The sequence below is a fragment of the Salvelinus sp. IW2-2015 genome, linkage group LG22, assembly GCF_002910315.2.
Source record: "Salvelinus sp. IW2-2015 linkage group LG22, ASM291031v2, whole genome shotgun sequence".
NCBI lineage: Eukaryota > Metazoa > Chordata > Actinopteri > Salmoniformes > Salmonidae > Salvelinus > Salvelinus sp. IW2-2015.
The window spans coordinates 5,922,341-5,934,813 of NC_036862.1; the positions used below are offsets into that span (position 1 = coordinate 5,922,341).

The 12,473-nt window shown below is 41.8% G+C and overlaps 1 protein-coding gene across 3 annotated transcripts in view; it reads left to right on the plus strand.

The window, feature by feature from the left end:
• The first annotated feature begins 4,994 nt into the window (after window positions 1-4,994).
• Window positions 4,995-12,473, plus strand: part of LOC111949708 (uncharacterized) — a 387,379-nt gene continuing 379,900 nt past the window's right edge. For 2 of the 3 annotated variants that reach the window (XM_070433984.1, XM_070433983.1), the window contains exon 1: window positions 6,302-6,471. In XM_070433984.1, coding sequence (XP_070290085.1) covers window positions 6,360-6,471 — 112 coding nt within the window. In that variant the 5' untranslated portion in view covers window positions 6,302-6,359. Of the gene's footprint in view, window positions 5,258-6,301; window positions 6,472-12,473 lie in introns of those variants that run through there. The other variant, XM_070433985.1, reaches the window with a different exon arrangement.

The window sequence follows — 12,473 nt, forward strand, 5'->3', positions numbered from 1 at the left end:
CGTGCCCTTCCCTCTTTTCCATTCTTTGTATCCTGCTCTTCGCTTTTCTCTTCTCTTCCTCCTCGACACTATATTACCTTCTTATTAATTTTTCTTTTTTCTTTTCTCTCAAAACTCCTTGAACGTTAGCCGTCCTTGGTCCAGCCTCTCTGACTATCTCTCTCAGATGACCTTCTTGATCCAATAGCTCAGTTTCTAAGATCTAGTCTTCAACTGAGACCTGCTCTTCCTGTGTCAACGGAGGCGCTCCGCACTGCAAACTAACTTCTCTCCTTGCTTTTTGTTCATCTTTTCCTTAGACCTATGGCTGCCTTTTGATACTGTGGAACATTCCAGATCCTCCTCCACCCTCTCGAGCTGGGCATCTCCGTGCGCGGCCACGCTTGGTGGATTGCGTCCTTGACAGGTCGTCTCCTACCAGTGGCGTGGCGGGAATGTGTCCGCACCAGCAGTGCTAGCCACACTGCGTCTCCCTCCAGGGTTGGTTCTAGGCCCTCTCTATTCTCGCGTATACACAGTACTTGCTCTGTCCATATCCTCACATGGTTCTCCTATATTGTATGCATGACGTACAACAAATTTAAATGTTCTCCGTATTCCCCTCTGATAACAGGTGGTGAATCGCATCTCTGCATGTCTGGCAGACATTATCAGTGTGAGATGATGGATTCTAACCACCTCAAGCTTGTAACTACAGGAATGACGGGTGCTCTTCTCCCGGGGAAGGGTGCGTTCGGATGATCTCGCCACTCACGGTTGAACAACTCCATTGTTAGTCCTCCTCCCCAGAGTTGTAAGAACGCTGCGTGTAATCCGGAACAACACCCTGTCGTTCTCAAACTAACATTCCAGGCGCGTGGACACAGTTCCTGTACAGGTTTTCATTGCTCTAACAACATTCGCAGAAGTCGGACCACTGCCTTCACGCAGGAATGCGGCGCAATGGTCCTAATCAGGTCAAACTTAGTCATCTCCCGGTCTGGATTACTAGCTACTCCGTGTTGGCTGGGCTCCCTGCCGTGCCATCTAAACCCTACCAATCATCCAGAAGCGCCGCAGCCGTTTCTAGGTGTTCAACTTTCCCAAGTTCCGCTCACCCGTACACCCCGCTCTCTCTCCGCCTCTCCACTGGCTTCCAAGTGCTGAAGCCGCATCCCAGCTACAGGAGAACCATGAGTGCTTGCCCTGACGAGCTGTGGGGGAAACGGCACATCCGTACCTTCAGGAGCTCTGATTCACGCCCTACACCCAAACAAGGGCACTGCGTTCATCCACCTCTGGCTGCTCGCCTCCCTACCAATCTGAGAAGTATGCAGTTCCGCTCAGCGCCAGTACAAAACTGTTCGGCTGCTCTGGCCACCCAATAGGTGGAACAACACTCCCTCACGCGCAGGTCAGCGGAGTCAATCACCACCTTCACGGAGACACCTGAACCACTACCTCTTTAAGGAATCATCCTATGGATAGGATAAAGTAATCCTATCTACCCCCCCCTTAATAAGAGTTTAGATGCACTATTGTAAAGTGGTTTTATCCACTGGATATCATAAAGGTGAATGCACACCAATTTGTAAGTCGCTCTGGATAAGAGCGTCTGCTAAATGACTTAAAATGTAATACATGGCACATATTGCCCTTTTACTTTCTTCTCCAACGCTGTCTTTTTGCATTATTTAAACTAAATTGAACATGTTTCATTATTTATTTGAGACTAAATTGATTTTATTTGTGTTAAAATAAGTGTTAATTGTTCATTCAATATTGTTGTAATTGTCATAATTACATATAAAAATCGGACAATTAATCGGAATCTGCTTTTTTGGTCCTCCAATAATCGGTATCAGCGTTGAAAAATCATAATCGGTCGACCTTTAGGCCAAACCCTCCCCTAACCCGGACAACGCTGAGCTAATTGTGCGCCGCCCTGTGGGACTCCTGGTCACGGACGGTTGTGACACAGCCTGGGATCTAACCCGGGTCTGTAGTGATGCCTCAAGCACTGCTAAGCAGTGCCTTAGACCGCTGCGCCACTCGGGAGGCCACCCGACCCTTATTTTAAGTGTTTCTAAAATCCTCTATGGGAAAAATTAATGGTGGAGAACCATTTCCCTGTTTGCCTGCCAGGTTTTATGGGTATTATGGCTCAAACTGTGGTACTCTATTTAAGATTTTTTTTCATTAACCTAGCACCATTAAAGGGGCAATCTCCAGGCAACAAATATGCAGGGCCACTGTCTTTGGTAAACAGCTGAGGGATGGGGCTGGAGAAATGTAACCACTCAAATTCAGAGACAGGGCTATGGATGCAGACTCCATGAGCTTAAAATTATGGTTTTGAGGCTATACAGAGTTTGTTTATAAGTACATTGTTTACAGAGTAAAACACGCTTATTTTGGGTTCTGATGGTGAATGACAGTTAAACTAAACCCATGAGACTAATTATATTCTTCAAGAATCAATGGGTATATAAACTTAGCAAAAAAAGAAACGTCCCTTTTTCAGGACCCTGTCTTTCAAAGATAATTCATAAAAATCCAAAATAACTTCACAGATCTTCATTGTAAAGGGTTTAAACACTGTTTCCCATGCTTGTTCAATKAACCATAAACAATTAATGAACTTGCACCTGTGGAACGGTCGTTAAGACACTAACAGCTTACAGACGGTAGGCAATTAAGGTCAATGTTATGGAAACTTAGGACACTGAAGAGGCCTTTCTACTGACTGAAAAACACCAAAAGAAAGATTCCCAGTGTCCCTGCTCATCTAAGTGAACGTGCCTTAGGCATGCTGCAAGGAGGCAGGAGGACTGCAGATGTGGCCAGGGCAATAAATTGCAATGTCCGTACTGTGAGACGCCTAAGACAGCGCTACAGGGAGACAGGACAGACAGCTGATCGTCCTCGCAGTGGCAGACCACATGTAACAACACCTGCACAGGATCAGTACATCCGAACATCACACCTGCGGGACAGATACAGGATGGCAACAACAACTGCCCGAGTTACACCAGGAACACACAATCCCTCCATCAGTGCTCAGACTGTCCCTAATAGGCTGAGAGAGGCTGGACTGAGGGCTTGTAGGCCTGTTGTAAGGCAGGTCCTCACCAGACATCACTGGCAACAACGTCGCCTATGGGCACAAACCCACCGTCGCTGGACAAGACAGGACTGTGTGTTACAGGGAAGACATCCTCCTCCCTCATGTGGTACCCTTTCTGCAGGCTCATCCTGACATGACCCTCCAGCATGACAATGCCACCAGCCATACTGCTTGTTCTGTCTGTGATTTCTGCAAGAACAGGAATGTCAGTGTTCTGCCATGGCCAGCGAAGAGCCAGGATCTCACACCAGATACTGACTGTTACTTTTGATTTTGACCCCCTTTGTTCAGGGACACATTATTCCATTTCTGTTAGTCACATGTCTGTGGAACTTGTTCAGTTTGTCTCAGTTGCTGAATCTTGTTATGTTCATACAAATATTTACATATGTTAAGTTTGCTGAAAATAAACACAGTTGACAGTGAGAGTACGTTTCTTTTTTTGCTGAGTTTATTTATAATTCAGTTAAACATCCAAAAATGGATGCACCAATTACAAGATTGCAAACAAAACATGTAGTCAGTTCTTTGTGATAATATTACAGAAACCACTACCGAGACAGACAAAATATGACTTATCCTGAGATATGGCTCATGAGAGATCATAAAGATGCTAGTTTTAAGCTTATCTTCAGTTAACATAGACACTCCACTGTCCCTAGCAGAACTGGACACACAACACACACACGCTTCTGATCAGCTTGTGAAGCCACTGTGCATCAGTGTCAAAACAAAAGTATACTGAAACAAAATAAAAATGCAAAAATTAATATTTTACTGAGTTACAGTTCATATAAGGAAATAGAAAAAGTCAATTGAAATGAATTCATTAGGCCCTAATCTATGGATTTCACAAGACTGGGCAAGGGTGCAGCCATGGGGTGGGCCTGGGAGGGCATAGGCCCACCCATGGGGAGCCAGTCCAATCAATCAGATTGAGTTTTTTTTACAGGCAGACAATACTCATCAGCACCCCCCCCCCCCCCCTCTGATGATCCCGCAGGTGAAGAAGCCAGATGTGGAAGTCATGGGCTGGCGTTGGTTACACGTGGTCTGCGGTTGTGAGGCCTGTTGGACGCACTGCCAATATCTCTAAAACGATGTTCGAGGCAGCATATGGTAGAGAAATTACCATAAAATTATCTGGCAACTGCTCTGGTGGACATTCCTGCAGTCAGCATACCAATTGCACAAAACATCTGTGGCATTGTGCTGTGAGATAAAACTGCACATTTTAAAGTGGCCTTTTATTGTCCCCAGCACAAGGTGCGCCTGTGTAATGACCATGCTGTTTAATCAGTTGTGGGAAAAGTACTCAATAGTCATACTTGAGTAAAAGTAAAGATACCTTAATTGAAAATGACTCCAGTGAAAGTCATCCAATAAAATACTACTTGAGTAAAAGTCTAAAAGTATGTGGTTTTAAATATAAAGTAAATGTAATTTCTAAAATATACTTAAGTATTAAAAGTTAAAGTATCAATAATTTCAAATTCCTTATATTAAAGAAACCAGATGGAAATATTTTCTTGTTTTTATTTTATTTACAGATAGCTAGGGGCATACTCCAACACTCAGACATCATTTACAAACTAAGCATGTGTTTTTAGTGAGTCCGTCAGATCAGAGGCAGTAGATATGACCAGGGATGTTCTTTGATAAGTGTTTGAATTGGTCCATTTTCCTGTGCTGCTAAGCATTACACATGTAACGAGTACTTTTGGGTAACGAGTATTTTCAGGGAAAATGTATGGAGTAAAAAGTACATTATTTTCTTTAGGAATGTAGTAAGGTAGTCAAAAAAATAATTTGTAAAGTACAGATATCCCAAAAAACGACTGAAGTAGTACTTTAAAGTGTTTTTACTTTAGTACTACATGGGCGGAAATCCCGGGGGGGACACGACCCCCCCATCCTGGGAAAAATATAATTTGCCCCCCCCAATATATCACTGGAAACATAACTGTAATTTCAATAATATTAATAATATGCAGTGAAAGCACTTGTGCTGATTATAGACACTTAATAGCGCGTTTTTAAGTTTCAAAAGATTGCGAATTCCCTGCCCTTTGCTTCACAATGGTTTGATCCACTGCTAGTGGCACATGATGCAGGTACTGTGGGAATCTGACAGTTGGTGGCTGTCCTCCAGTAAGTAGTTCAAACAAAGGATATATTAGACATGTCTTTACTTCTACCACTCAATATAATACACATTTTTAACCGTCACCAGTCTTCATTTTCGCTGCATTAAATTACAGGTCACTCTTTATGTTAGCTAGCGGTTAGCTGATTGCTAGGTAGCTACAGTAACATCAACCAGTGTTTGCAGCTATTTGAATTTGAGTCAATGAGAGAAGCTAGCAATGCAATGTAGTGTTCCTTAGCTGGCAAGGTAACAGGGGGTTCGTGACTACCGTCTGAAAGGCACCCAATGCACGTAACTAACGTGAGGTTAATCCAGTCAATCGCACCATAGCGATGTTTTATGTTGGCAGGGTTCACACACACACTATAGCTGAATTTGCAGAGCTAGCGAGCAAACTAAAGCAAACGTTAACTATCAAGCTAGCTAGTACCTATTCCATTTATGTGGCGTCTTCAAAGATGGAATCTTTACTATCGTCAGTTTATTCCAAGATCAGCATGCAGCTGTAGTGCTTCGAAGTCCCTGTGATAAGGTTAGCGATAAACTGAAGTCCAAACTGAACAGAACTACACTCTCTTCKACCATTGTCTTAAATATCTTTAATGGTCTCGTTGCAAAAGCTAAATTGTCGCTAGSGKACTTTGAAGCACCTGTGTGCRGATCTTGGAGTAAACTGACGATAGCAAAGATTATATAGCAAACACCACAGAAACGGAATTTGGTGCTCGCTAGCTCTGCAAATTCAGCTATTGTTGGAAGCCAGCCAATATAAAACATACTATATTAAAATTACAAAAGGTTGCAGCATACGTTGTGTAAATGGTGAACTCATACAGCTGTCAACCCTTGTCACTGCAATCAATTTCACATTTGCTAGCTGACCAGCTARCTACCTTATAGATCGAAGCCCATCTAGAATGATAGAAGATGATAGAAGCCCATCTCCTACTGTAAATATCATGCATACTGTGTGTGTAGCCAGCCAGCCAGGTAGAAAAATGGCGGACATCARTATTTTTCAGTACACCAAAACGCAAAGTAAGAACCCAGATAGCCTAATATCTCAAAGACTAGTTGATAAAATGTTCATAAGAAAGAAGTGAAATGGAAATGTTTCACAATGATKTCATTTGGCAGAGCAGGCAACAGATGGCACACAGACCGCAGAGCTGGGGACAGATGGGCAGGGACAGACTGACAGGGAGTGGAGTCTCAGGTAAGTTTTGAGTCTTTGTTTGGCAACATTATGAAAGGTTCTTTCTTTTTTTGACTTGTAAAATAGGGACATAATTGGAAAATGTTTGAAAAATTCCCCCACTCTCAACTTAAACTGGTGACTGAACTAAGATTTGTTTAAGGCAATGGTATTGCTGTTGTGATTAATTGTGTAGTTTTGGGTACCGGTAGTTATGAGTATGGCAAACACCTTATTTATTTTCTAGGAGACAGACTGTGAGTCAGTGAGGGTGGTGAAAGGGAAAGAGCCAGGGTGAGCGACTTCAGAGGACAGTGTCACAGCCACGGCAGGACCAGGTGTCAACCTTGACGCCAGCTGCACCAGTATAGGGGACAGTGGCACAGCATWGTCCAGTTACCTCAGTGATGGTACAAAACCATATCAGCCACACCCACAATTTATAGAACCACAAACTCTTGCCAACAGAGTGTTGACGTTTCAAGAGAGATGGTTTCGCGATTTCCCCTGGCTACATTATAATCCATCAATAAAAGGAGTGTTGGGTTTTCACTGTAGCCAACGGTTTTCAAGCCAGCCATTTTTTGGCCAAAGATCTGATGCTGTGATAAGTGCAGGATTTAGGAACTGGAGAAAAGCCATTGAAAAATTCACAGCACATCAAAGGACCTCCACCCCCTCTATATTATATGTAATGTTACTGGAATCCTTGTGCTGCTGAATACCTTCATTACACTTTTTATTTCACGGACCCCTTGCAATTACACCAGGGACCCCTGTTTGAGAACCCCTGGTGTATAGTATGATATTTGTTATTTGTTTTGTAGTTTTCAGTACATGACAGTACACTTACTAATTATTTTATTTGATTTAAAATTGCATACTTTGTGACATACTTGTCCATAGCTGTTGTTTGAAGAGTTGAGACACTGACTGAACATTAACTAAGTATTTCTGAAGGATATTTTGGTTGATTTGAGTTATTCATTGAAGTAGTTCTCTCGCTTTTAGAACTATACTTATTCTGAGCKCTTTGTTCTTGTAGAGATGTTGTAATTGTCACGCCCTGACCTTAGTTATCTTTGTTTTCTTTATTATTTGGTTAGGTCAGGGTGTGACAAGGGTGGTATGTTTAGTTTTTGTATTGTCTAGGGGTCAGCACTAGTCAGATTCACGTTCATTTTGTTAGTTTGTTTAAGTGTTCTTYGTTTATTAAAAGAAGAATGTATTCAAATTACGCTGCGCCTTGGTCTCCTCGTTACGACGAACGTGACAGTAATAGACTCAAACCAGTGGCACATATTTAATGACTATAAAATGAATCAGAAAAAGTTAAATAAAAAGGTCAGTTCAGTGCAGAGACCAACTTTGTGATGGTTCTCAATGGAGATTCTTTGAGATGAGATCGCACCATGTTCATTGTATTTATGAAAACTGCACCCATACAGTGTACAGTACCATTACCACCTACTGGCTTTTTTGGTATTGCTGCTGGTAAATACAAATGCCTGCATACTGGACTGATAAGGAACACTGATATAACTATTATTAGTAGTAGTATTATAATGATTTAAACATTTGAACAAGTTGGGACAACCCTTCAGTTAACTACTGTACCTATCAATTATCCAGTAGTAGTAATTATGGTTCCTCAATATACATTTAACATATTACAACGTAGGCTGTGTTATAGCACTACTTTTGGTGTCCCCCTCAGGAATCAAGACTACAGGGATGAGTTAGGGTAGCGGTGCCCACAGCAGGTGAACTCTGGCTGGGTAGGGTAGAGCAGGTCTAGCCCTGGGGCAGAGAGCAGGTCTGGGTGGAGCCAGCCTCCATCAGAACACTCCCACAGCACTGGGTGTCCTCTGTGAGCCTGCCCTGAGCCTGCAGGTTGTACAGAGTCCCTGCACAGCACTTTATCTGGCCCCTGCCGGGGTTGTAGCCCTTCACTGCCTAGCAGGACATGTTTCCCAACCTGTGGTGTCTGTGCAGAGAAAAAATATTTGACCTCCCAATAGAAAGAGAGCTGTCACGTTGGGTGAACTCAGAGCAATATGTATGGATTATTTATAATTTAATGGATTTTACCCATTATTCTTTAATGGATATAGCACTCAAGGAAATGTAATCTGGAGAGTCTAGCTATGAGAATGATTAGTTTTAGCCCATTGACTGCTTGAATCAACAGATTGAGGGCTGAAGAGAGATTACCAAAACCAACAGGCACTGCAGTACTCAAGAGGGGAGACCATCCATTTAGCTAATCAATTAATTTGATATCCATTTTTTTGGTGAGGGCAGTTTATTCAAATGTTTACTTTAGGTCAGCGTCTTGAAGCCACTGTACATCATTCAGTGAATCCCAAACAGTGGTGTAAAGTACTTATGTAAAAAATACTTGAAAGTCCTACTTAAGTAGTTTTTTGTGGGTATCTGTACTTTACTTTACTATTTATATTTATGACAATTGGGTACTTTTTCAACCACTGATACCAAACCAGCCCCTCGCTCGGAAGTGCCCTCCGTTGTCACGTGTTGCTGACGAAACTCAGAGGATGACTTCATGAGTGGCGAGAGGATCAATAAACCCCTCAACTTCAGGCCACACCCGTGACTTGAATGATGCAATTCATTTTCCACATTTAAATAATAGAACAAACATGAAATTCAAATGAACGAATTCCCCCTGTCGTTTTTACACTATCTACACTTCAGTAACAGTTAAACATTTCATTTGGGATGTATTTTGTTTCATGTGTCATGCCTCAATAAGACACAAACATAATAAACAGGGCTCATAATTAGACACGCCTCTTCCTTCTTTTGTACAAAAACTCCAAACATAACGCAGTGCATGTTGGGATGCCACTTGGCTCTGGAGCTGGCAGCCTTGCTGGCTCGGTCAAAGTGGCTATACGAGAGTCTAATTAGCCCCATACACCCTCGATAATGTTCACTCCCTCCGCATATGGCTGAGGTGTGTGTGAACGYGCAAATGGAGGTGTGAGGATAAGGGGATGATTTTGGATTCAGCCACCAAGTCAAAACTAAAGTACATTCAAGTGTGTCAGTCTCAACAGCACTGTTCTCACAGACTTCCTGCTTATTTCAGTCATTAATGAACAACATTTACTGGGAACATACAGTTGAAGTCAGACATTTACATACACTTAGGTTGGAGTCATTAACTCGTTTTTCAACAACTCCACAAATGTCTTGTTAACAAACTATAGTTTTGGCAAGTCGGATAGGACATCTACTTTGTGGATGACAAGTAATTTTTCCAACAATTGTTTACAGACAGATTATTTCACTTATAATTCACTGTATCACAATTCCGGTGGGACAGAAGTTTACATACACTAAGTTGACTGTGCCTTTAAACAGCTTGGAAAATTCCAGAAAATTATGTCATGGCTTTAGAAGCTTCTGATAGGCAAACTGACATCATTTGAGTCAATTGGAGGTGCACCTGTGGATGTATTTCAAGGCCTACCTTCAAACTCAGTGCCTCTTTGCTTGACATCATGGGGATATCAAAAGAAATCAACCAAGACCTCAGAAGAAAAATTGTAGACCTCCACAATTCTGGTTCATCCTTGGGAGCAATTTCCAAACGCCTGAAGGTACCACGTTYATCTGTACAAACAATAGTATGCAAGTATAAACACCATGGGACCACGCAGGCGTCATACCACTCAGGAAGGAGACGCGTTCTGTCTCCTAGAGATGAACGTACTTTGGTGCGAAAAGTGCAAATCAATTCCAGAACAACAGCAAAGGACCTTGTGAAGATGCTGGAGGAAACGGGTACAAAAGTATCTATATCCACAGTAAAACAAGTCCTATATCGACATAACCTGACAGGCCGCTCAGCAAGGAAGAAGCCACTGCTCCAMAACCGCCATGAAAAAGCCAGACTACAGTTTGTAACTGCACATGGGGACAAAGATCGGACTTTTTGGAGAAATATCCTCTGGTTTGATGAAACAAAAATATAACTGTTTGGCAATAAAGACCATCGTTATGTTTGGAGGAAAAACGGGGAGGCTTGCAATCCCGAAGAACACCATCCCAAACGTGAAGCACGGGGGTGGCAGCATCATGTTGTGGGGGTGCTTTGCTGCAGAAGGGACTGGTGCCCTTCACAAAATAGATGGCATCACGAGGAAGGAAAATTGTGGTTATATTGAAGCAACATCTCAAGACATCAGTCAGGAAGTTAAAGCTTGGTCGCAAATGGGTCTTCCAAATGGACAATGACCCCAAGCATACATCCAAAATTGTGGCAAAATGGCTTAACTTCTCTAGGATAGGGGGCAGCATTTTCACGTTTGAATGAAAAGCATACCCAAATTCAACTGCCAGCTACTCATCCCCAGAAGATAAGATATGCATATTGTTAGTAGATTTGGATAGAAAACACTGAAGTTTCTAAAACTGTCTGAATCATGTCTGTGAGTATAACAGAACTTATTTAGCAGGCGAAACCCCGAGGACAAACCATTCAGATTTTTGTTTTGAGGTCACTCTTTTCAATGGATTTTCATTGGGAATACAGATTTCGAATTGACCTTCTTGCAGTTCCTACCGCTTCCACTGGATATCAACAGTCTTTAGAAATTGGTTGAGTGTTTTTCCTTTGTGTAATGAAGAAGTACGGCCATTTTGAATCAGGGTCACTTGTTGTGTACTGTTTGTTAGAGGCGCATGACCAGAAAGCTAGCTACAGTTTGTTTTAATCCTGTATTGAACACAGATCATCCCGTCTTCAATTTTATCGATTATTTACGTTAAATACCTAAAGTTGTATTACAAAAGTAGTTTGAAATGTTTTGGCAAAGTTTACAGGTAACTTTTGAGATTTTGTAGTCACGTTTCACAAGTTGGAACCGTGTTTTTCTGGATCAAACGCGCCAAATAAATGGACATTTTGGATATATATCGACGGAATTAATCGAACAAAAGGACCATTTGTGATGTTTATGGGATATGTTGGAGTGCCAACAACAGAAGCTCGTCAAAGGTACGGCATGAATTATATTTTTATTTCTGCGTTTTGTGTCGCGCCTGCAGGGTTGAAATATGCTTCTCTCTCTGTTTACTATGGTGCTATCCTCCGATAATAGCATCGTTTGCTTTCGCCGAAAAGCCTATTTGAATTCTGACATGTTGGCTGGATTCACAACCAGTGTAGCTTTAATTTGGTATCTTTCATGTGTGATTTAATGAAAGTTAGATTTTTATAGTAACTTATTTGAATATGACGCTCTGCATTTTCTCTGGCTTTTGGCCAAGTGAGACAGTAGCGTCCCGCCTAAACTCAGATTTTTGGATACAAATATGAACTTTACCCAACAAAACATACATGTATTGTGTAACATGAAGTCCTATGAGTGTCATCTGATGAAGATCATCAAAGGTTAGTGATTAATTTTATCTCTATTTCTGCTTTTTGTTACTCCTCTCTTTTGGCTGGAAAAATGGCTGTGTTTTTCTGTGGCTATGTACTGACCTAACATAATCGTTTGGTGTGCTTTCGCCGTAAATCCTTTTTGAAATCAGACATGTTGGCTGGATTCACAACAAGTGTAGCTTTAATTTGGTGTCTTTCATGTGTGATTTAATGAAAGTTAGATTTTTATAGTAATTTATTTGAATTTGGCGCTCTGCATTTTTACTGGCTTTTGGTAAAGTCCCACATATCCCAGAGAAGTTAAGGACAACAAAGTCAAGGTATTGGAGTGGCCATCACAAAGCCCTGACCTCAATCCCATAGAAAATTTGTGGGCAGAACCGAAAAAGCGTGTGCGAGCAAGGAGGCAGACAAACTTTACTCAGGTACATGAGCTCTGTCAGGAGGAATAGGCCGAGATTCACCCAACATTGTGGGAAGCTTGTGGAAGGCTACCTGAAACGTTTGACCCAAGTAAAACAATTTAAAGGCAATGCTTTCAAATACTAATTGAGTGTATGTAAACTTCTGACCCACTGGGAATGTGATGAAAGAAATAAAAGCT